General features: G+C 43.7%; 1 protein-coding gene across 8 annotated transcripts in view; it reads left to right on the forward strand.

Moving 5' to 3' along the window:
- Window positions 1-23,512, forward strand: part of MEIS2 (Meis homeobox 2) — a 205,442-nt gene that overhangs the window by 46,510 nt on the left and 135,420 nt on the right. For all 8 annotated transcript variants that reach the window (XM_059705233.1, XM_059705224.1, XM_059705207.1 and 5 more), the window contains one exon: window positions 19,753-19,898. In XM_059705233.1, coding sequence (XP_059561216.1) covers window positions 19,753-19,898 — 146 coding nt within the window. The remainder of the gene's footprint in view (window positions 1-19,752; window positions 19,899-23,512) is intronic.

Raw genomic sequence — 23,512 nt, forward strand, 5'->3', positions numbered from 1 at the left:
GTTGTTTTTTATTAATGTTGCTGCTATTATAGGAAACATTTAGAGGGAACATTTCTCCAGAGGCATATAATAGAATATACTCTAATCATTTCTCAATGCTAATTGCTATGGTTGAAGTTTGAAATTAGAATTGACAAGGCTAGTTCCTTTTCCTTTTTCTAAGTAGTATTAACAGACTTTTTGCTACTTCCCTATTGAAAAACATAGCAAAGTCTCCCACCTCCTAATTGGTTGTTGGTAAGTTTTTCATGTGTAATGTCTTGGCTCTTCATAGGCTAGGGCTTCGGTTATTAGTATTTTTTTCCACTTTACCTTTTTATCTACTCAATATAGAAAGAGAAAATAATTAGAAGGATTTGTAAAAGTGAGGCTAGACATATCGCTAAAAACAAGCACAATGAAAAATAGAAAAAACCAAAGAAACAGCCGCATTCTGATTGATAAAAACTGGCTATACTGCTTTATGAAATTGCCATGTTGGTAGGTTAAAAATTGTCAAATATTGGTAATTTCAGATGGTTCAACTTAATAATATCCATAAGCCATAAGTAATGGAGAGTGCTTCGGACAAAGCAAGAGTTAGCATGATGTTAACTGTACTTGCTTTATCTGTTAGATGGGGATAATGGTACATGCCTCTTATGCTTTGTTGTGGTGACCAAGAATTGGAAAAAATCATTTGGAAGCTGAAATCACTATGTAAATATAAAGTATTTTAATCCAACATCATATCTTTTGAAGTGTAGGACACAAGTCTCATAATAACTGTAATTGTTTTTCTAATGTTTTGTGGTTGCTGTCAACTTTACTTTCCAGCAAAATAATCAGCTATTGAGAAACTAGGTATTTTAGTGGGAATTGTATAGATATGAAATATATTTTCAAAATGGAGTAATGTTCTAGTTATATAGGTTTTTTTTCAGATTTCTGATTATTTAAATAATACACCACTTTTGGGAATTTCTAATTTGCTTTAGAATCTTTAAATTTTAACATAAAGTAAGAGTCAGGATATAAATAGTTGAGGAAGTCATTACCAATTTTAGCATGATGTAAATTAAACAGTTATCATTTAGCTGTGCTAAGACCCTCTGTTAGGAATAGTTTTACAATTATGAAATAAAGTTGGCCACCTCTTCAGTGATTACTGACTGGTGGTAGAAATCGTGTTATACTGGGTCAGCAGCGAATTCCTCACTCAATGGTGTCGAGTCAGCTGGTTTTTAATTTGTTATCTTCTCAAGAGTGCATTCACAGACTTCATCACTGAGAAGAATGACTCCCTAGCCTAGTGTGATCAAGATCCGGAAATTCGCTGCATCAGCATATTAAGGTTGGACTGCTATTTGATTGGTGGCTCTGAGATCTGATCATACAGCAAAGATGTCAGTTCTCCCATAGGCTGGCTTGCACAGGTATATGAAAAAACCTGAACAGCCCCCCGCCCCTTTTTTTTCCCTCCTGGCGAATGGTTGAACCACCTTTCCTCCCAAACGAAGACCTTTACAGCTCCTGTTTTATCAGCTAACAGGGCCTGAATAAAGTTCACATTGGTACCCCTCAAGTTGAGTTTTCTGTCTTCATGACAGAATATGGGGGTGTGCTATGGCAAACTAATAGTTATGTGGTTTTAAGCTCCTGGTCTTTCTAGAATTAGATGGATGGCAATCCAGTGCTGTAATATTTCTTCAGCTGTGGCAAATGCAGCCTTTTGCTTTTGTGCTATTTTCAAGTAGGAGTTCTAGAAGACTGAGGAAAAAATTATTTTTCTCAAGCAAGGGTGTTTTTCAGCAGGTGGTGACTCTATTTTCAATTTTGTCCCCATGTGAATGAGTCATTAAAAGAAACGAAAGAAGGAAAGGAAAAATAAGAATGAAATGAAACTCTTATTAATTATCTGATATGAGCCCAATATCACATATCTCAAAATTCAGATGAATCACTTGGCCATGATCAGGCTTTAGTAAGTACCAGGTACCTAGATTCAAAGCCATAAGGCAGTTTCCCCCTACATTCTACTTTTTAAAAATATTAATTCCACGTCCTATGGGAATGCAGGCTCTGTGGTGAAGTTGAGCTCATGGACTTGAGTGGAGACGAACTCTGAGACAGAGTAGCCATGTGACTTTAGGCAAGTTTCTTAATCGGTGTGGCTTCACTCTCTGAAGATACTAACTGGTAATTGAAATGTCCAGCTCTGAACTGTCCTGCAGATGAGATGATGCCTGCGGTACCTGGCACAAGCTGGTACTCCATAAATGTTAGTTCCAGTCCATGTTCGTATGATGGATGCAGGGGTTTTCTGAAGGCGTGGAGGTGGCTGGCAAGGGTTCATCTTAATTCTGTATTTCCCACTGATTTTCAATCTTAAGGGTGCTCAGAGTCTTTCATAACTGGTGTCATTTTCCTCTGAAATTGACTAAAATCTCCAGCAGAGACCTTTTTATGAGTGGGAGAATGGGTTAATACTGAATTCCCCAAAAGAATTTTTAAAATATAGTTTATTAAGAATTGTTTCCAAGGGAGGTCATATGGCTTAATGAATAAAGACTTACTTCTGTTGCCTTTTTTAAAATTATTGATACTATTTTTGCAAGTCGAATAGTTCTTTGTTAATAATATTTCTCATAATGGCAGTTGGCCAATGGAGAAAATTATTTTTTGGTAAAATATGCAAAGTGCATCCTGACCATCCACTTTGCATCTTCGTAAAATTGAAAAGAATAGTGTAAATGAACTATTTTGTGTTGAAATTCTACCTTTAGCATCTTTTAAATGCTGCTCTAAATCATTTTATCCTTTCAGAACTTTACCACAATAACCTGGAGACTCCCTACGCTCACTGCTGTGTATTGCATGCTATACTTTCCACTAAAATCTGTTTTATGCCAAATAACAGGTTTATGTAAATTTACCTACAATCTGCTCAACATTATTTTTTATCAACTTTATGGTGGTATCATTTTCATCCAAAAACTTCACCCATTCAAAGTATACCATTTAATGAGTTTTGACAGTTGTATACCAGGTACACTTATGAGGCCAGCACTATAATCAAGATACTATAAGCTCTCATCACCACCAAAAAGTTTCCTATACTCCTTTTTAATGCAGCCCTCCCTCTATACCTGACCTCAAGCAACCATTGATCTGTCTGCAGTTATTATACATTAATTGACACTTTCTAGAACTTAATATACTTGGAATCATACAGTATGCATTTTTGTGTGTGTGTTTGGCTTTTTCCATGTAGTGTAATGACTTTGAAGTGTGACGTGTTGCGGGTATCCGTAGTTTTATTTTATTGCTGAGTAAGTATTTCAGTGTATGGATAGACGACATTTTGTTTATCCTCTCATATTAGTTCATTTTAGGAAAGGAAACAACTAACATTTATTGATGTCACCTCTGCTGTGTCAGGTATCGTGTGAGGCTAAGTGTCCCGTGTAAAGCTCCGGAGCTTGTTAATAAGAGTAAAGCACCTGGCACAAGGTAGTGATTGAATAAGTAACAGCTATTACTCTTCTTTCATTTACTTTTCTTAATTAACCTATTGGGTATGTATCATTCTTCCCATTTCAGAGATGAGGAAATTCATCTCTTGACCAGGGTTACACTCAAACAGTAAGAAATAGATCTGGAAGTTCAATACAAGATTTGTTTTATTCCACAACTCATGCCTCTTCTATTGCATCATCATTCCCTCTCCTCCCCCCCCCCCCCAAGGGTGTGTGCAGTTCTGTGGGGAGAAAGTGGAGGGACGGAGTGGAAGGGCATGGAGTATGTCAGAAATGAGCCTCCACTGTACAGAGTAGAATAGCTGCTCAAAAAAATAGAATAAATACATTTAGACAAAGAAGGGTGAACCAAGGATGGAAGGCACGCTTCAAAAGTAGGGTGCCTCTGCTGTTAATGTCTGTTTCAATCACGTTACGTCCTCCATACAGTGCGTCTTACAAGTTAATGTCTTTGAAATTTATGAAACATCAACTCTATGACCAGTTTCCAACTCTTGTAGACCAAATCCTAGGTAGCTTCTGTTTGCAACTTTTAGATATAAACCCACAAAAAATAAAGCACATTCCAAGAAATATGAGAGTCATCTATCCATTTATCCAATAAAAGGTTAGGTACTGACTACACCCATATCGTTATACAGTTCTGAGAAGGACATGAAAAAAAATAAAAAATATGGTTCCTGACTTGAAGAAGCTTATGTAGAAGAAATGAAAAGAAATGTAGGAGTGGTGTGTGTGTGTGTGTGTTTTGGAAGTTACTAGAGTTATTCTGATGATTAAAGTAAGCTTGAAAGAGATAAATAATTTGGGCCAGGGTTTTGCAATAATACAATGGAATGCAGAAAAGGATCAATTTCAGTATTAATTTCAGTATTTTCACTAATGCATATTTTTGTAACATAAACAGTATAAAAACCATCCTGAATTTTTCTGAGTGCATATGTTTGTTTATATGCAAGGTGTTGAGATGGTTTTAGTGAGTGGCCTTGAAATCACATTGTTTTGAAGCAGTTTAGAAAAGATTATGGATATGTTCAACCTCGACTACTAGGATTTTATATTTGTTCCACCATGCTTTTTTATATGAGAGCGAAATGTGTTCATTTAAAAAATGTAGCAGCCTGGCCAGTGTGGCTCAGTGGTTGAGCGTTGACCTATGCACCAAGGGGTCGCAGGTTCAGTTCCCGGTCAGGGTACATGTCCAGGTTGCAGACTCGATCCTTAGTAAGGGGTGAGCAGGAGGCAGACGATTGATGTTTCTTTATCATCGATGTTTCTATCTCTCTCTCCCTCTTCCTTCTTCTCTCTCTAAAATCAATAAAAAAATAAATAAAAACATAGCAGCTTTATTGAGATATAATTCACATACTATTTAATTCACCTATTTAAAGTGTACAATTTGATGGTTTTTAGTATACTTACACAGTTGTGCAACCATCACCATGATCAATTTTAGAATGTTTTCATCACCCCAAAAGAAACCCCACAGCCTTTGGCAGTCATTCCCCACTTAAAGTGAACTTCTAAAAGGCCCCTGTGTCTGTCATTCTTAATTATATAGGCTATATGAAGAATAATTAATTTATGCTATTTTAGATTATTCTTGGTAAGCAGTCATATTATTTGCTTTCCGTAGGTTTATTACATGTATACCCATTTGTATTACATTACAAAAACATACCTGCTTGTTCTCAAATCAAAGTAGATTTAACAAACAATTATGCACAACAGCTACTTTTAAAATATTAATAATTTATTTTATAAAATTCTTAAAACAAAAATACAGAGTTTTATTAGGAAACTGTCGTGTGAAAATGTTTTTAAAAATGTACAGATATTATTTTCTAATAATTAACAAATATGCTCCCATTCTGATGGGTTCATGGTTTAAAAAATATTCACCTAAAAGCAGTTATCAACTTCAGAGGTACTATTGTTCTTTTCTCTGGATAAACTGTGACTGGCTTCCTAACAATTTCCCAAAGGGAGGGTTGATAGTTAGCTCAATCTAGTTCTCTTAGTAAGCATTACTGTTATTAAGATGGCTGTCTCTTTGCATTAGTTAACAATGCAAAGTTACATTTATTCATTAATTAATTATTTTTTTTATTTAGTAATCCTCACTCCAGGATCTGTTTTTCATTGATTCTAGATCAAGAGGAAAGGAGAGGGAGGGAGAGAGAGAGAAACATCAATCGGTTGCCTCCATTATGCACCCCAACTGGGAGTTGAACCTGCAACCCTTCAGTGTATGGGACAAGGCTCTAGCCAACGGAGCCACACTGGCCAGGGCACAAAGTTATACTTTTATTAAAATACTAGAGGCCCGGTGCACAAAAATTTGTGCACTCGGGGGGAAGGGGGGGGTCCCTCACCCTGACCTGTGCCCTCTCCCACTCTGGGACCCCTCGGGAGATAACGCCCTGCTGGCTTAGGCCTGCTCCCAGGTGGCAGAGGGCAGGCCCAATCCCTAGGTGCAGCCCCTGGTCGGGCTCAGAGCAGGGCCAATTGGGGTGTTGGGGCACCGCCCCCTGATATGCACAGAGCAGGGCGGATCGGGAGGTTGCGATGCCACCCCCAGTCACGCTCAGGGTAGGGCCGATTAGGGGGTTGGGGCACAGCCCCCGTCACACTCAAGGCAGGGTCGATGGGGAGGTTGCGGTGCCATCCCCTGTCACACACAGACCAGGGCCCATCAGGGGAGTTGGGGCTCCTTACCCTGTCACGCACGGAGCAGAGTCGATCAGGGGGTTGGGGAGCGCCCCACTATCACGCACAGAGCAGGGCCCATTAGGGGGGTTGGGGAGCTGCCCCCTGTCAGGCACAGAGCAGGGTAGATCGGGGGTTAGGGAGCTCCCCCCTGTCACGCACAGAGCAGGGCCAATCCGGGGGTTGGGGAGCTCCCCCCTGTCATGCACAGAGCAGGGCCCATCAGGGGGTTGAGGAGCTCCCCCCTGTCACTCAGAGAGTAGGGGCGATAGGGGAGTTGGGGCACTGCCCCCTGTCACACACAGAGCAGGGCGGATCAGGGGGTTGGGATGACGCCACTGTCACACTCAGGGCAGGGCCGATGGGGAGGTTATGGCTCTACCCTGTCACACACAGAGCCGCAGGGCAATCAGAGGTTGGGGCGCCTTCCCCTGTCACACAAAGAGCTGCAGGGCGATCAGGGGGTTTGGGCGCTGCCCCCTGTCATGCTGATCCCGGTGCCGGGAGGCATATTACCCTTTTACTATATAGGGTAGAGGCCTGGTGCATGGGTGGGGCTGGCTGGTTTGCCCTGAACGGTGTCCTGGATCAGGGTGGGGGTCCCCACTGGGGTGCCTGGCCAGCCTGGGTGAGGGGATGATGGCTGTTTGCAGCTGGTCACATACCATTCAGGGTGGGGGACCCCATTGGGGTGCTTGGCCAGCCTGGGTGAGGGGATGATGGCTGTTTGCAGCTGGTCACACACCCTTCAGGGTGGGGGTCCCCACTGGGGTGCCTGGCCAGTCTGGGTGAGGGGCTGAGGGCTGTTTTCAGGCTGGCGGGTGATGGAAGCTCCCAACCGCTCCTTTTTTTCTTTTTTCTTTTTTTAATTCTGGGCCAGCTTTAGCTCTGAGGCTCCAGCTCGCTGAAAGTAGGTATCTGGTTTGTTTCGGTTCGAAACAATGTATAACTCCAGCTCTGACTCCAGCTCTGAGATCCCAGCTCGCTGAAAGCTGGTTTCTGGGTTTTTTTTTTAGCTTCTATATTTGTTAAAATGTTTCAAACTGCAGGCTCAGAGGCCTGCAAGGCAGGCTGCCGGGAGCCGGTCCATCCTTGCTGTTTCAAGGGACCTGGCATATATGGCATACGGTTCTTAATATGTTTGCTCACCTTCTTGGCGCTGTGTTTTAACCAAGGTCACCTCTCCGAGAAAGGTTGAATCCCCAGGTAGGGATTTTCCCCTGAAGTTAGGGAGGGAATAAAACCCCTCAACTAAGTGCCAGGCGGGTAATTAATCCCTTTAACTACGAACAATCATGCTTAAACTACATAATCTTTTCTCCCTGGAATGGAGATAAGAAACGCCCTAACCTTTGTAATAGAGATTGATAGGATTGAATCAACTGGTATAAATACAGTTGTAACAAGACAGAAACACTCAGAACTTAGAACAGAATCAAGAAGACAGAACCTACACGGAGCCTAGAGACAGAAGAACTTCGCTGGAGAGAGCATGCTGGAGGATCCTGGAGAGGGACTGGCCACGGAGCCTAGAGACAGAGCCTAGCGGGAGAACATGGCAAGGGATCCTGGACTGAACCTGCTAGCAGAGGTTGGCAAGAGAGCCTGACTAGAACCTGGTGACCGAACCTGGCTGGAGATCTCAGACAGAACCTGGCTGGAGAACCTAGCGAGGGAACATGGCTACAGAACCTCGCTGGAAATACGAAGCAGAACCTCTCTGGAGATCCGGGCTAGAGATTCTGGCTAGGCTGCTGATCAACTGAACACTATCTCCGTGTCATTCCTTCTTCGCCGACTCCGTCCACACCTTTGGGGACCCCTGGACCCGCTGGGGTTGGACCCCAGCAGCAGGCGGGGAACGTTGATTTCCTCCGTCACTGAAGCAAGCAAGCCTCATGTTAGTTTCAAGCTGCCTGGCTGCCGGCAGCCATCTTGGGTGACAGTTAATTTGCATATCGCCCTGATTAGCCAATGGGAAGGGTAGCGGTCGTACGCCAATTACCATGTTTCTCTTTTATTAGATAGGATTATTTTGTTTTTATTTTACAGTTGAGAAAGTGGAATCAATATTTAGTCTTTCTGTTTTTGTTGTGCTGCTTTTTGAAATAATACCTGCCAATACAAATTTATAGAGAAATACCATATTAAGAATTCAAACTGATCTACTCTTTGATATTATGGAATGTGTTGCCCCTGTTTTTGTTTCAGATAGCACATATGATAATGAAAGATCCTAAAAATTGGATGAAATAATTACTGCTCCAGATAGAACTTTACTTTCCTGTTATTACTCCTAACAAATATTATTGGTTGATATTTAGTGTTTCATTTCATAGAAAAGTTATGCTAAGAGACAATAAACTAGAAAATCTTATAGTAAACGATAAAATGAGAATATTATCAGTGTATACTAAACATATAGGTTGGATGTAGTTAATACATTCTTGGGAACAGACTAATTATATTCCAGTTTTAGTATAAAAAGTTAAAAATACATTTTTGTATCAAAGGACTTGAGTAGGAAATTCTTTTTGCAAATATAAAGGCCATATCTTCCCTGGAAAGACCTGTTGATGCAGAGATGTTAGCCAGCTATCTTTGCTAACACACTTTACAATGCTAAAAATAATCCGCTTCAGTTAAATATGGAGAGTTTTAAAAGGAAAATCCCAGTTAGGCTGTAACAGAAGGACATTTTGTGTGACAATATTTTGCATGATTAAAAATTTAAACAGAATAACAGCTATTTATATTTACAGTTACATGAGAGTAATTACTAAAGCAGACAAAATACTTAGAGCATAATTTAATAATGTTTTCCTCTAGCAAAGGTGCCAACATTATTTGCATAACGTTCACAATTTGTACGGAAACATAGCTAAGTGACATGGAGAAGACATTTCTCCCCAGTCACCTTCTTTCCTTTGTAGAGATGTGGGGAAGAGACTCATACATCATAACAACTCATTTTTGTGTGATTTCCCATAAACATCATGACCCGTGTGTCAAACCATTAGGTGAAAAGAGATGTGTTCCATTCATACTTTCTCTTTTAGGGTCGGTCTTTCAATGACCAGCCTAAGCCCAACTTCAAGGCTCCTAATTATAACATTTACTGGTTCAAAGATTAACCTTCGGAGAGGGGCATTCTGGGCTGTTGGTAACTTGATCAGCTCAGTCTTCCCTTGGTCCCTCTCTTTCTTGTTCTTTGTATCGCAGGAGGGAGATGATGGTATCTGGCACATTCCTAGGATGACTTGAAGATAGCAGCCTCCTGTGTTTAGGGCTGAAAGATTGTGAACTCTGTTAGCTGAAATGCCACTCTGGGGAGGCGAACAGAACATTACAAAAGCTTTAGCTGTGGGTAGTGGAGTGCAAGTAGAGTCAAATTTGAGAGCTGGGACTTGAGTGGACATTTGTCCCTGTTTCTGCCTTAATAAAACCTGCGTGTTAACTGTGGGAAAGGGCATTGGAGAGATCACTAAAAATGAATCATTAGAGTGCCCAGAAGAGCTTCATTCTGATGGACTGTGAATAACTCCAGAACCTACTCTGTGCTTTTATACGTGCTTATCAGGTAACTGAGTAATAAGTACATTCTTTTATCCTCCACCACAGAGATTAGGCAGCCTGCTGAATTATAATGGCAAAGGAATATACTTTTCTACCAGCTCCAGTCAGTAGCCTTTAGAGAATTCCGTGGAAGGTTAGGAGAGGAGGTATTCTTTCTTGAAATAGTTTTAAAAATTCAAGTGACATATAAATGAGAGCAACCAACTTAAGTGAACCATGAGGTAAGAGTGCTGGAAGCCTTCGTTCATTTCTGTTATAAAGGATTAGAGAGTCCCAGCCCATAAACAAAACCACTTTATGGCTCCTGACAGGTAAATTGAGGGGACTGATTTGGTCAAGGACCAGTACGAGGATGTTTCTGTTCCACAGTTAACAGGATTCAACATGATATGGAAAATACAGGCGTGCAAAACTATACTACGCCACTCACATTGCCAGCGAAAGCCTAAAACACAGCCACATTTACATATGTGTCCATCTGTCTGTTTTTACACTTTATTTTTCCAACCAGTGGGTGAAGTGGTTTTCATCCAAGAGGCACTCTGAATTTTTTTTTCACCCACCCCTTTCCATTACATGACATAGATGCATATTTTGAAAGGGCATGTTATTTGTCTCTGGACACACATTTGCACAGCCTTGGCCGGGTTTCCGCTTCTCTTCTGGAAGGTGAGCTCATCTTCGCAGGCCTCCGCGGTGCAGGAAGCCAGGTGGCGTGGGGATGGCTGAGTTAGGGAGCAGTCTGTCGCCTTGTCCAGGTTGCAGAACACCTCCAGCCACTGCAGGCCGGGCCGAGCTGCCGGCCACAGTCCAGGGGCGAGCCGGTGAGAATGCAAGAGCTTTGGGCCTCCTCAGTGGAGAGCCTGGTAAATCCTGTGTAAATAGAGGGAGGATAACAAAGAATGAGCCCCTGCAGCTCTGAGCATTTGGAGCCATTTGGGGCTGAATTTGCTAAATGCTGCTTATACCGCCTGAAAAGTTGAAGAGAAAGGAGCCTAAAATCCTCTCTTCTTTTCCCCTTTCTGCTCCTGCCCTGGGGGGAGGGTGCTCCGCACCAGGGAAGCCCGAGGTAAGCTGATGAAGGCTTGTTTTTTCAGTGCTCTTTTGAGTGTGAAAAAGGTGGCCTGGGTCACTGTCCTCTTTAATGGCGGAAAATCCACACAGTTAGTAAATGTTGCATGTAAACGAAAGCATTTCATCTCTTCTGCTTCCCTCCATGCTAGTGGGCCATGAACTAGTCACTTGAAAAATCACAGAAAAATTTCACTTTAACGTGTCCAGACAGTTAAGCACAGCAGGAGAGTAAAAGAGATCAGTAATTAGCAGGTCTTGCTGCCGGCCTCTCGCCCCTCACCCTCCTTACATTTCTGGGTCTGCAGCTTCCCCCGCCCCCCAAGCTGATCTGATGTGAAGAAAGGTAAATCGCATGTGGAAAAAGATTTACTCTGAGGATGGCTGCTTCTCCTCCTGCTCCTCCCTCCCGTCCCCCTCCCCCTTCCCCTCCTTTCTCCTCATTCTCTTCCTTCCCTTCTCCTCTTTCTCTTCTTCCTTCTCCTCCTCCTCTGCCCTCTGCTCCTCCTCCGATCCTCCACCTTCTCCTTCTTCCACTTCCCATCTCTTTTGAAACCCTGATGCAGGTTCCTGAGTGGAATGTCCTACATTAAACTCTTGGAAGGTAGTCCCTGAAAGAAAATATATTTTGACTCTTAGTGCGTTTTAATCCTGTTTTCAGAGTACTTCATTAAAAGAAAAAAAAGCGTAATGAGCTGATGGCAGAAAATGAACTTGTAAAGAACTGTGTTGCGGTCCATGGCTGCATGCTACTTCATTTTTAGCTACAATGTTCCCAGTAATCTGAACAGCCTGGGCAATGGGCAGCACTCTCTCTTCCCCATTAGAATAGGGCTTGAGATATAGAGTACTGTTTTCATAAACAATATATGACACGTGTCTCAGACGTGTAAGGACCAACTTCGAGGAGGGTCATGCACATATGTAAACAGTAAATCACTGGACATCATCATGCTCCCACTGCCCATGAGGCGGCGGGGGTGGGGGGGGTGGGGGAGGGGGAAGAAGTGAGGGAGCCCAAGGCTTGGTGGCTATTGGAGCAGGGAATCTTCTTCAGGGACACTTTCTTCAAAGCAGGTGACATTCTCACAGGGTCCTAATAATATATTGAAAGGCTCTTACTGTCAGTGTGTCCATTCCACTCACATCTGAGTATTTACTCTTTGTCAGGGCTTGGAAATTAGAAATGAATCAGACACAGCCGCCCGCCCCCCCTCCCCCCCACCTTGAAAAAACTCATAGTCAAATAGGACAGACAAATTAGTAAATAGATACATTGCAAAACAGAAGAGTAAATATAGCAAAGGCAAGAAAAAACTGCTACAGTAAAAAGCATAGTGTACTACTTTGTTTTGGGGACTGGGGAAAGCTTTACAAAGAAAGTTCCTTTTCCTCTGGATTTTGAAGGTTGAATAGGAGTTTGCCCGGACAAAGGAACATGAATGGGAAGGAGGGAAAGGAAAACAATGAAGAAAAGGGCCTTCCCGGCCAAGGGGAAAGGACGAAAGGCATGGAATCTTGAAAGATCCCTTGGCTCGGAAAAATCTTTAAAATTCAACAGATAATCCTATTTCAAAATTCTTATTTAATATTAACATGAACTGTAGATCCACAGGGAGCAGTGACGACCCTGTATATAACTGATACGCCTGTTTGTGTAAAAGTGTGCAATTGATACGCCTGTTTGTGTAAAAGTGTGCATCTGCTTGCTTCTTGGTCCATACTTCCTTTTATTTTTACTTTTTGAAAAATGTTATGCGTTTAATTTGAGCCAAAATGAGGACATGTTCCTGGGAGCAAGATCTCAAATGCTCCCCGTATTTACTTTTCAATATGTTGTCACCCCCTATCACTTTGGGACGTAAACGTGAACATACAAGGCCTCGCTCCTGGGGCTTATTTCGGATGCAGTGAGGCTAATCCAGAGCCCAGCTTCACTGTGCACGGTTTGCTGTCCTCTCATACGCTTAAGGAAGAGGGTAGAGGGCGCGAGCACGGTTTTGGAGGACAAATACCACTCTGCCACTAACTGTGACCTCTGACAAGTTATTTTCTTTGAGTCTCACTTTTCTTCTTTGTAAAAGGGGATTGATAGTAGTAGTTATTTCATTTACTTGTTGTGAAGATTAAATGAAGACTGGAACCATGCAAGCGCCCAGTGAATGCTACTTGTGATAATGATGATAATGAAAATGACAGCAGTATTGATAAAAATGAGGGCCCTGTGTCCTAGAGCTAGAGAAATGGTGTAGAAAGGGGACTACCTCCTTTAATATTAGATAAAAACACTTAAAGAACTCTATGAATTAGTGTATGTATATGTATGCGTATGTATATTTGGGTGTAGGCCAAAAGAATGCAGTTCATCTACAAATATATTTGGACACTTGCGTACAAATTGGTGAATTATTTGAAATAGATACAATTTAATTTATATACACATAGATTTATAATCACATATATCAGTATCTATGTATTCATGAATAGACTTAATTCCTGGGGATAGATTGTTTGGAAGATGTGTGTGTGTGTGTGTGTGTGTGCACGCGAGCACATGCATATGTATGAAGTTAGTAAATTTACATTGCATAAACTGAAAATGGTAATATACTGTGTTTCTATTTATCAACGATGATAGAGGGAAAAGCCATGTTCTTCCAGGTGAGATATTCTCCTTTAAAGCACATATTTTTGTAAAAATGTATTTGACTATTAAACTTGCTCCAAAACTTGGAGAAGTGAGGATTAAATAACACACCACCAATTTATCAAAAGGAAGTACAAATACCATTAACTATTAACAAAACTATGTGTTCCTTTGTCCTGATTATTCCTCTGAAAGTATAACACTGAGAGGGCAGTTTTAGGTGTTTGTAATGTGACAGTGTACCAAAATGTCATAGAAACCTTATTCTATTTTTCAAAAAGTGACTTGGAGGCAGAGGAATATCACACTTTAATCTCAGTTCTGTGGAGTGTTTAGCAGCTTGCACAGTGAGGGCACCACAGCCCACGGGCTCCTGACTGTATAGCCAGCCCATCTCAAGTGTTTGGAGCATCTCTGGGCTCTGAAAGTCAGTCTGTTGCGGTCCATAGAAGGGTCTCCGCTTGGACCGCAATAAATCGATTACAAAAATCCTGGGTGTCGAAGACTCTTGCTGTACTGAGTATAGTTATACGTCTCAGAGACACTGGCTTGCTTTTGGAGGAAAGTTTGCACATTTTTGTTTGAACTGGGATCAGCCTGGCCCGGCTCTAGCCTAGGGCCGGCCCTGGGACCTAGATCTAATCTCTTTTCTGCACTTAAACCTTTACGTATAGAATCAAGCGTTACTTAGAACTGTCCCTGATAACAGAGTTCAAATGAGGTAATGCTTTGAAAAGTAAAAGGAAACTTACAATGTTAATGTGAGAATAACACTGGACTTGAAGTTGTCTGGACTCCAGTTTATGTAACCACATGTAACTGTGAAATCTTGGGCAAGGATTTAACCTTCAATGCTAAGTGTCTGGGTTTTGTTTTGTTTTTTTGTTCTGTTTTGTTTTGTTCCTTTGTTGGTTTGGGATGGGGAGGAGGGAGAAAGTTAAAGAGAATGGACTAGGATCTTCTTGGTTGTTGCATTACGTTTCTGAGAGAGCACATCCCAGTGGGATTGAACTCACCACAGCACATCATCACTGTATCACTTCTTTATTCCAAGCCAAGCAATTGATATCTAAAATATAGACAGATTTTTGGCTAAATGGAATGAGACAATATGCCAATGAAAGGAAGTGGTGTCCTTTTGCCTGGGCGGTTTTTCATGACCAAGAATTTTACGGTCTGGGAAGTTCTGCTTTAGAATCATCTCAGGATCCTCTCATAATATGCCCATATCTTTTCCTGATTCGCTAGCTACACAGCTACAGATACGGATTTTGCCTTCTCCAGGATACCCTGTCCGGAGTGTAGTGTGCTCAGCTGTGGAAAGGTTGTGTGGCTCCCTCCAGCACATGCCTGTAAGGAGGACTCAGAGACTAGCATCAGGCCTTCCAGACGGCCACCAGCCAGGGTAGCCGGCTAAGCGGGTCGCCTCTGTGCTCTCCAGCAGGGCTCCTCAAATGTGTGTGGGTGTCAGAGTCCCCTGGGGTGCCGAGGGACACTCAGACTGTTGGGTCCCACTCCCTGAGTTTCAGGGTCAGTGGGTCTGGGATGGGGCCAAGAATTTGCATTTCTCACAATTTCTTTACCAGTGATTTACCTTTTTTTAGTTTATTAAAATATGTTTTTATTGATTTCAGAGAGAGGGCAAAGAAGGGAGAGGGCAGGAGAGATAGAAACATTGATGAGAGAGAAACATCCATCAGCTGCCTCTTGCACTCCCCCCACTGGGGATTGAGCCCATAACCCAGGCATAAGCCGTGGCCAGGAATTGAACCAGTGACCTCTTGGTTCATGGGTTGATGCTCAATTACTGAGCCACCCCAGCTGGGCTGACTTACATTTTGAGATTCAATGTTCTGTAGCGTCTTTCTTCCTGTTTAACCCTCACCACCAGAAGGTTAGGAGGGGGCTTTGTTATGTTGGCTAGTACGTGTGATGGAGAGAACACCATGGCTCTCCTACAACGAATGAGGCCCCAGCCAGACTACAGGTGCTTACCATGACCACTGACCAGACTCATGGGAGTAGAGTCGAATTTTAACAATCCACCTGTTCTGAGGTTGCATTTTATTTCAAATTAGGGGGTCATCTAGTCTCGTGGCTTTCAAAAGCCAGTTTCAGCATCAGTTCCAGGCTGATTGCATAAACAGAATCAAGGAGCTTGTTAAAAATACAAATTCCTTGTCTGTGCCTGAGGATATTTTGATTCTGTAAGTCTGAGATGAAGCTTGGGGAACTGTGTTTTTAACAGTCTCCCCCGATGATTCTTTTTACTTCAAAGTTATCTGTCCACAAGCCTTGAGTATTTCTTTCCATGGTCACACACAGCATATTCCAGCAATACAGCTATTTGGACTATCTTTGCTGAAAACTTAGACTGTGCCCTTAGTCAAGGGATCAGCAGCCTTTGGAAAGAGGTGTGCACCATGTTCCACTTTTCATCATCGGAGCTGGCAGTGTGGGGGAAAGGCTTGTGATTCAGCCCCTCAGAAGGGCCCTAACGGGCACTGAGTTCTGAGAGGCACTGTTCCTGGCATGGATACATGGATGAGGTGTACAAGGGCAGCCCACCTAGCCCCTTGGTGTTATCATGAGTGTACTTGCCCCAGTGTGGGATTATCGCAAAGAGGGGTGGGCCCTAGAATAAGCTTATTGGTAAATTCTGTCATTCACTCACCCAGCAATTGCTGGGTACCTGCTCTGGGTCAGACATGGTGCTGTGCTCTCGGGATAAAAAGATAAGAAACAGCCCAGCCCGGCCAGTGTTGCTCAGTGGTTGAGTGTCGATCTATGAACCAGGAGGTCACCTGCCCGAGGTTACAGGCTCAATCCCCAGTAGGGGGCGTGCAGGAGGCAGCCGATCAATGATTCTCATTATTGATGTTTCTATCTATCGCTCTCCCTCTCCCTTCCTCTCTGAAATCAATAAAAATATATTAAGGAAAAAAAAAAGATAAGAAATACTTTTGAATCCTAACTTCAGATGCTGACACATACACTGTTATCTCCTGTACCTCCTTTGGCACATACCCCTGTGCTGGTGTACACACCCTTCTGGGCGCAGAAAGTCACTTGGCACTGGTGCCAAGGATTGCCAGCTCTCTGCCATACACGCACAGCCTGAAAACAATAGCCACATTCGGGGCCCCTACCCCCAGCATCATCTGCACAGTTTCATTTTAGGTTGCCGATCACACAGTTGCCTTTTTAACATCTTTTCTTTATTCTGTTGTTAGTCCTCTATGCTGGAGTTGGTTCAAAAATACACGGAAGGAAAGATGGTGGTAGTTATTGTGTATTTGAAAAGGAAATTTCTCTTTATAGACATAAACACTAACATTAATTTGAAAATCTAATGTTTAGTATCTAGTTATTATAAAAAATGGTCACCTTTTTCCTTTACTATTATTTGTTACACTGGATCCCAATTCAGATATTTTATAACATTTCTATAAAACAGACTGCTTTATATTAAAATTCATGTAATGATCCTGTCTTCTCCAGTTTAAGTCAATCATCCAAAGGGTCTCAATCTAGCTCCCTCTTTTCCTTGAGCTAAATATAGTGAATCATATAGTTTGAAAGTGTTACCAGCCCTCTTTGCTTTTAAGCAAGAGAAAATGCACTGTGGAAACGCCGTCTCTCATTCTTAAGGTCATTGATTGGTTAAAAAGGCAAATGCCTTTTTTTTTGGTTGAACTTCCTTCAATTAAGCCATTAACCTTTGAAAATAAGTATATTCAAAAATGTATCAGAAAAAGCTAAATGAGATTTTAACAAAATCCTGACAATTTCAGCTTAAACATATACACAGAAACCATATGTGCTTAGAAAGAAATATATACACACAGGCATTGTTTACAGCGTGTGTTTTTATATTTGGAAGACATGGAGGGGAGAGCTGTTCCACACATACATTATCTGAAATGTACATCCAGATAGCCTCCTGGATTTTCCACGGAGACAAAGATATCTTTATCGGTCGCAGGCAGACAGACTGACCGACTTCAAACTTGCACTTGCAGTGTGGGCTTTTTTTTTTTCCTCATCTCCGGGTACTGCTTTTCAAAACCGCCCCGGGCTACAGAACAGCACCTCAGATCCCCAAGGCCCACTGCCTGGCTCCTAATAGCCACTCTCCATCTGTGTCACATGAGCAGCTGATGAGATCGCGCCAGTGTCTGTATTTGGGAGAGCACATCCACCCAGGTTAAAATGCTGGGGTTGCCAAGGAGCAGTCAGAAGCCATTAGTGGGGGTGAGAATTTGCCTTGCAGCAGTTCCTTGGCATGGTAGAAGCGTGTGTGTCCCTGCTCGTGTGTATGTGTGTGTGTGTGCGTGCGCGTGCGTGTGTGTGTGTCCTTGTGCAAGCGACCCGTTAGTGTGCATCGGTGTGCAGGGAGCGCAGGCAGATGAAGGGTAGCCTTCGTCTACCCACTATTCACAAGTCAGATGCCTTTTGTTTCCCTGCACTCCGATTAGTTCTTTGACTATTTGGGGTCCCTTCGACTCACTCTTTTTTTTTTTTTAATCATAACAGACGGCAAAGAAAAAGAGAACAGCAACTTCGGGGTCATGCTCTAGTGTTTGGGCAGATGGAGGGGAGCCGCTTTGCCTTGGGGCAGGGTGGTTGTAATGAAGTGGCCTGTCAGTCTGTAAATAGTGAGGGTCATCTCTTCCATGTGATGGAGGGTATCGCATTGCAGTGAAAATGGAAATGTCAATAAAATTAATCTGCCGGCTCTTTGCTGTGGCTTTTCTGCTTCTCTGGTCAAAGAAGGTTGAGGGTTTTTTTGGTGAGAAAGGAAAAGAACAGGTAGAGGGAGGCCCACAGAGCAGACCGTGAAGTTGCGAGGCGAGGGGCCCGGCAGGCAGGCTGTGGCGGCGTGACCCCATCCGCCAGGAGGGAGCGGGCCTGGGAATGGGCCGGTGGGCCTATGGCCTTCCCCGGGCCGCTGTGCAGCGGCCAGCTCGGGCTGCATTGAGCACAGAGTTTATTGTTTTAGGCTTTCTTGGACAAGGTTTTTACTTAGCATGGGATTTATGGCATTTACTGCTAATGAATGTCTATTCTTAAATTACAAAAACCCCCACCTCAGCACAATTCCCAGATGTCCTCCCAGGACCCTGGCTTCTTAAACACCAGCGGGGAGCATAAACTCTCCACTTCTCTGTTTTCCTCTTTCGTGTGGCTCCAGGCTAATGATGTGCAAGGAAAACACAGCCATCTATAAAGCCCCAGCGCTGTCCCCGTATTCTTCATTTATTTTGCATTTGATTATGCCACAAGTCGGATCTTGTTTCTCTCCTTTTTTTAAAGTTATTAGTTCAAATATTAATGTAGGGATATGGCATATACTGCTGCTCTTGATTGATGCCTTCCCAAAAACAGGAAGACGTGCGCGTATGAATTTTAAGAAAGTAGGGGTCCTGCAATGCCTTGCCGGAAGAGTTTTTTAGATACATAATTTAGATGCCCTCCAGGCAGGCTTTCAAGGCATTTTTGCCGGAGGGCAAGAAAAATAACTATGACTGTTAAAAAGTAAATGATTTTTGCTAATGCACAATTGATGCCCGAGAAAAGCACAGAAGAGAAAGATGTTGATAGAAACTTCTGATTAAGTGAGCACCCTACCTTGATGTGTATCCCTTTTTTTTTTTTAATGATAATGATCCGCACTGCAGAAAGCTACAAGTTTCATGCAAATGCTGAGTGCAGGGTCACCGAGGAGTGTGCAGCTGCGTGTGCTCCGGAGGTGACAGGTCTGGGAGGGGCTGAGCAGGCAGTGTGTTATGTGCAATGAACAGTGACACCGTTACTGTCACCTATGCAGGCAGCCTAGAATATATAGACTACAGAACATTTAACTTGATTACCCTACAGTCTGTGTTCACTGTGGGCACGGGGATGCATTTTCTCCGAATGGGTTTTCTGATGGCGGTTTTCCCACATTGGACTCCATAATTGACAAAGAGCTACTGCACTGTGTCAAGCACACAATTATAATCGAATTAATGATATGGGCGAGTGTGAGACACACAAAATTAACATTTGAAGAGGCCTGGTTTAATTTTGTCTTTTACATATTTGTGTCTCCAATTATACTTTAATGAAAGAGACGATGGGCGCTAATGGGTATCTCTCAACAAGCCGCGCAGAGCTCCTCATTAGCTGCGCGTGCTGTTGGCCCCCTTTCTGGGTTCGCGCTCACGTGTGTTCCTGTCTTTCCACCAGGGGATGGTCTGGACAACAGCGTGGCTTCACCTGGCACAGGTGACGATGATGACCCAGACAAGGACAAAAAACGCCAGAAGAAAAGAGGCATTTTCCCCAAAGTAGCAACCAATATCATGAGAGCGTGGCTCTTCCAGCATCTCACAGTAAGTCAAGATGAAAGAGAAACGAGTGTTGTTGTCTTGCCTCCTCCCAGCGTGTTATATGGGCTCGTACAGATTTCTCAAAGTGAGGCGCCGATTTCCCGTTCTCAAAATCTGATGACCAACAGAGCAGTTCCGGTTTTATCAGCTCTCACCCCCCATTGAGCACCCTTCAGAAAGCAGCAGGTTTTTCATGAGACTAGGCCGGGAATGGACCTGATTCACAATGATGCAGGACCCTGAACGTTAGTTATGTATGGTAAGAGGGCTGAGAGCAACTTTAGGTAATGCAACCCGGGCACAGGGCTGTGAGCAGCTCCCTCGTCCATCCATCCGCAATGCCGACCACACTCTTCTCGAGGGCCAGCTCCTCCGGGAGGTGGAGGCGGCACCTGGCCACATGCATGCATGTCCAAGCTCATGGTACCAAGCGTGCCTGTGATCGCTGAGGCAGCTTGCAGACATGTCATGTGTCTAGGAGACACACACAGGAGGTGATAGGTGCTCTCATGCCCTTGTTTGTAAGATGGAGATGAAAGGTGTGGGTTTTTTTTTTTTTAGCTGTTCAAATCCATTATCTTCGAATCTAACCCTCTTTACATCTGGGAAAAGATCAACCATGGGCAACACTTTTAAAGTAACACTTTATCTTGATCCTCCTGTTTGCAGTCCGTTTCATGTGTCTGTATGTACTGTTGACTCTAAGACTCCCATGGCCAAAAAAAAAAAAAAAAAAAAAGACAATGTAGTGTTTACAGAGGCACTGGGCACGCTTCTATGTTCCTGTGCGTGTGGAAATCCTGGGGAAATGGTGACGATTTCAGAGGCTGTTTCTTGCTATCATATTGTTTTCAGGCCATTCTGTTGGGGCGAATGCTTACAAATAGAGGAGCACATTGGAAGCTGGAGGTCTTTGACTATCCAGCTTGCGTGTTGCCATGCTGAATGACATTAGTTACAGTGTCACGGGCCCAGGACAAGGTTCCACTTTTATTTATGGCGGCGGCTGCCGATCCGCTCAGCCGGCAGGGCTGCCGAGGGCAAGGGGCGGAGGGGCGGCGGGGAGGGCCAAGTGATAGATTCACTTTCCTAAATCGGCCATTTTGATGTAAGGACATTAGTAGCAAACGAAGGTGTATCGATCTGGCCGGTGGTGTCAGGATTAGCGGGGGACCCGCCGAGGCCGCCGTGGCGGTGGTTATTCTTGCCTTGCAGCTCCGGCCATTTCAAAGGTCAGGGCCCCGCACTGGCTCGGCTCAGAGGAATTAGACGGAACATGCGGTCTCCGGGCTGATTACTTAACCAAAGACAAAATAATGAGTCCTAAGCAAATACTGACTAATTGAAAGGGCTGTAAATCCATTACATATCGGTCAGGGATAATCAGGAGTATTTAATCACTTTTATCTATTCAGGAGCACTGAAGCTGCAACGGCGGAGCCCCGAACCTTGCCATGTGGTTATTATTCTCATCATTATCAAAATTACTTCACAGCTGTTCTTTGCTACATCACCTCAGCTGGAGATTTACTAACCTGTAAAATGTTTTTAATCTGGAAGTCGAGGGAGTGGGAGGGGAGGGGTTTCTCATCTTTAACGGGAGGTTTGTTTGGTTAGAGTAGCAACTAAGAAAGGCCCGTGGAAGGCTGGCGAGCTCACCTGTTCGGCTTCCTCCCTCTGCCTTCCTTCACACGCAGCCTTTCTGGGCCGAAAACAAAGACTCCAGCAACTGCTTTCCCAGCAAACATGTCCCTCCGTTATCAGAACCGATGTCCCAGCACAGTGGAATCTTAGAGGATTCAGCTGCTCTGTTTACAGACGAGGAAGCAGACCCAGAAAGGGAAGTGATTAGCTCCAAGGTCAAGCTAGGGAGGACGAGGACCCCAGCTTTCCTTTTCCCCCAAATCGAGGCTTTTCCCACCACTTTATGATGACTGCTCAAATCATTATCACCTTTAACAGTTGCGTATAAATCTCTCAACCGCTGCCATCAACACACTCAGAGTCAAAGAGGGAGGGGGCTTTGGAGAAGCAAAGCCCTGTTTGTGCTCTTGTTTGTAAAGCTTCCCGCTCCTCCAGCCTTTCCAAACGGAGGAGGCTCTCTTTGCACCTCCATCTTCGAGACAACTTTCTCCTTTACCCCTCGGATTCTGTGATTTGAATTTCCCATGCAAGCGTCCAGAGCCCTCGCTGGCTCTCAGGCCTCGCCCTGTCCCTCTCCCGGCAGGAACCCACCCTGCACCGTGGCCACAGGTGAAGAGTGGTGGGTGGGCCAGAGGTTCCTGGGTTCTCTCTGTGGCGCTGCTGTGCCAGGTGCTACTGGGCAGCTGTAAGACCTATCCCCACCCCACGAGTGCTTCCAGCTAGCTAACTGTTTTCAAGGCTTGGTGCAGAATTCTCTCTCCAACGGAACGTGTTCATGAGTGTCTGTCCTTGGAGCAGGGAGAGGAGACCACAGAGCCAGAGCCAGGAGTCCAGAACACTGGCATTTCCTTTTTTAAAAAAGAAATCATATTGCTTCTCTGACACTGTGTTACCATTTGTCAGAAATTACATTCCCGTGTGGGAGATAGGCACCTTATGTACAGATAAAAAAAAACACTTCGGAAAGGGCCGTGATGGACATGTCTACCCAGGATTGTGGCCAAACTGGCATGTCAAGTTCAGATTGCCTCCGTCCTGGCCGAGCCTCAGTGAGGTTCCTTACGTTCTCTGCATTTGCCATTTCCCTGTTTTTCAAGTGAAGAGGCGCACGTGGCAGGCTCCTTTCCCACGCTCACAGGTACTGGTTCTGCTCTGTCCCAGCCTCTGGTCATCCTTTCTTCCTGCCCTCCCCCACCCCCTGCCCTTTTTTCCCACCAAGCACTCCACTTTCCTCCTCCCCAGGAGCTTCCTTCACAGCATGGCCCTGGGCCCTGTCCTTACTTTCTCCCACCAGCTTTGTCTCCCAGTCACCCTCTCGGTTCCCTCCTCTGCCTTTTCTGCACCTCCCTTGGATCCTAAGGAAATTCTCTTTGGCTTCCCCTTTGAAAATCTCTCTCTCTTCATCCAGACTCCCCGCCCCCCCCCCCCCACACACACACACACAACTGCAGAGAAGAGGCTCAGTAACTTTGATGAGGATAGTCCTGTAAAACTTTTACTTTCCAATCTTTAATGAGCTGGAAGATTTATTCGGCTATAATTCTGAGCTCAGAAACCGAGAATAGAGACCCCTAACCAGCGACACGTTAATTTAGATTTCTTTTCTTAGTTGTGCACTAACAGGCATGGGGAAGTCCTTGGAAAGAGAGATGCCCCACTATATTTCTCTGTATTTTAATTAATTTCAGCTTTCAAAGTGAAATGTTGGCTCTAGCTCACTGAAAATAGATGTAGTCTAAATTATTATTTCATGTAAATTTCTTCACAAGTGCATGATTCAGTGTGGGTTCCTCCATTATTAGTCTCTTCAACATTATTTCAAACTGGTTTGTTCCCTTTTGTGCAGTGTGACCTGGTCTTGTATTACAATAATCCCCGATGTACCCTTTTTTTTCTTTCTTTTTTAAAAAAGAGAGGCTAATTGAATTATCTCATTATTTTAATTTGTTAAGCAAATGTATTTTGCATCTCAG

This window comes from Myotis daubentonii, chromosome 1 (assembly GCF_963259705.1).
Source record: "Myotis daubentonii chromosome 1, mMyoDau2.1, whole genome shotgun sequence".
Taxonomy (NCBI): Eukaryota; Metazoa; Chordata; class Mammalia; order Chiroptera; family Vespertilionidae; genus Myotis; species Myotis daubentonii.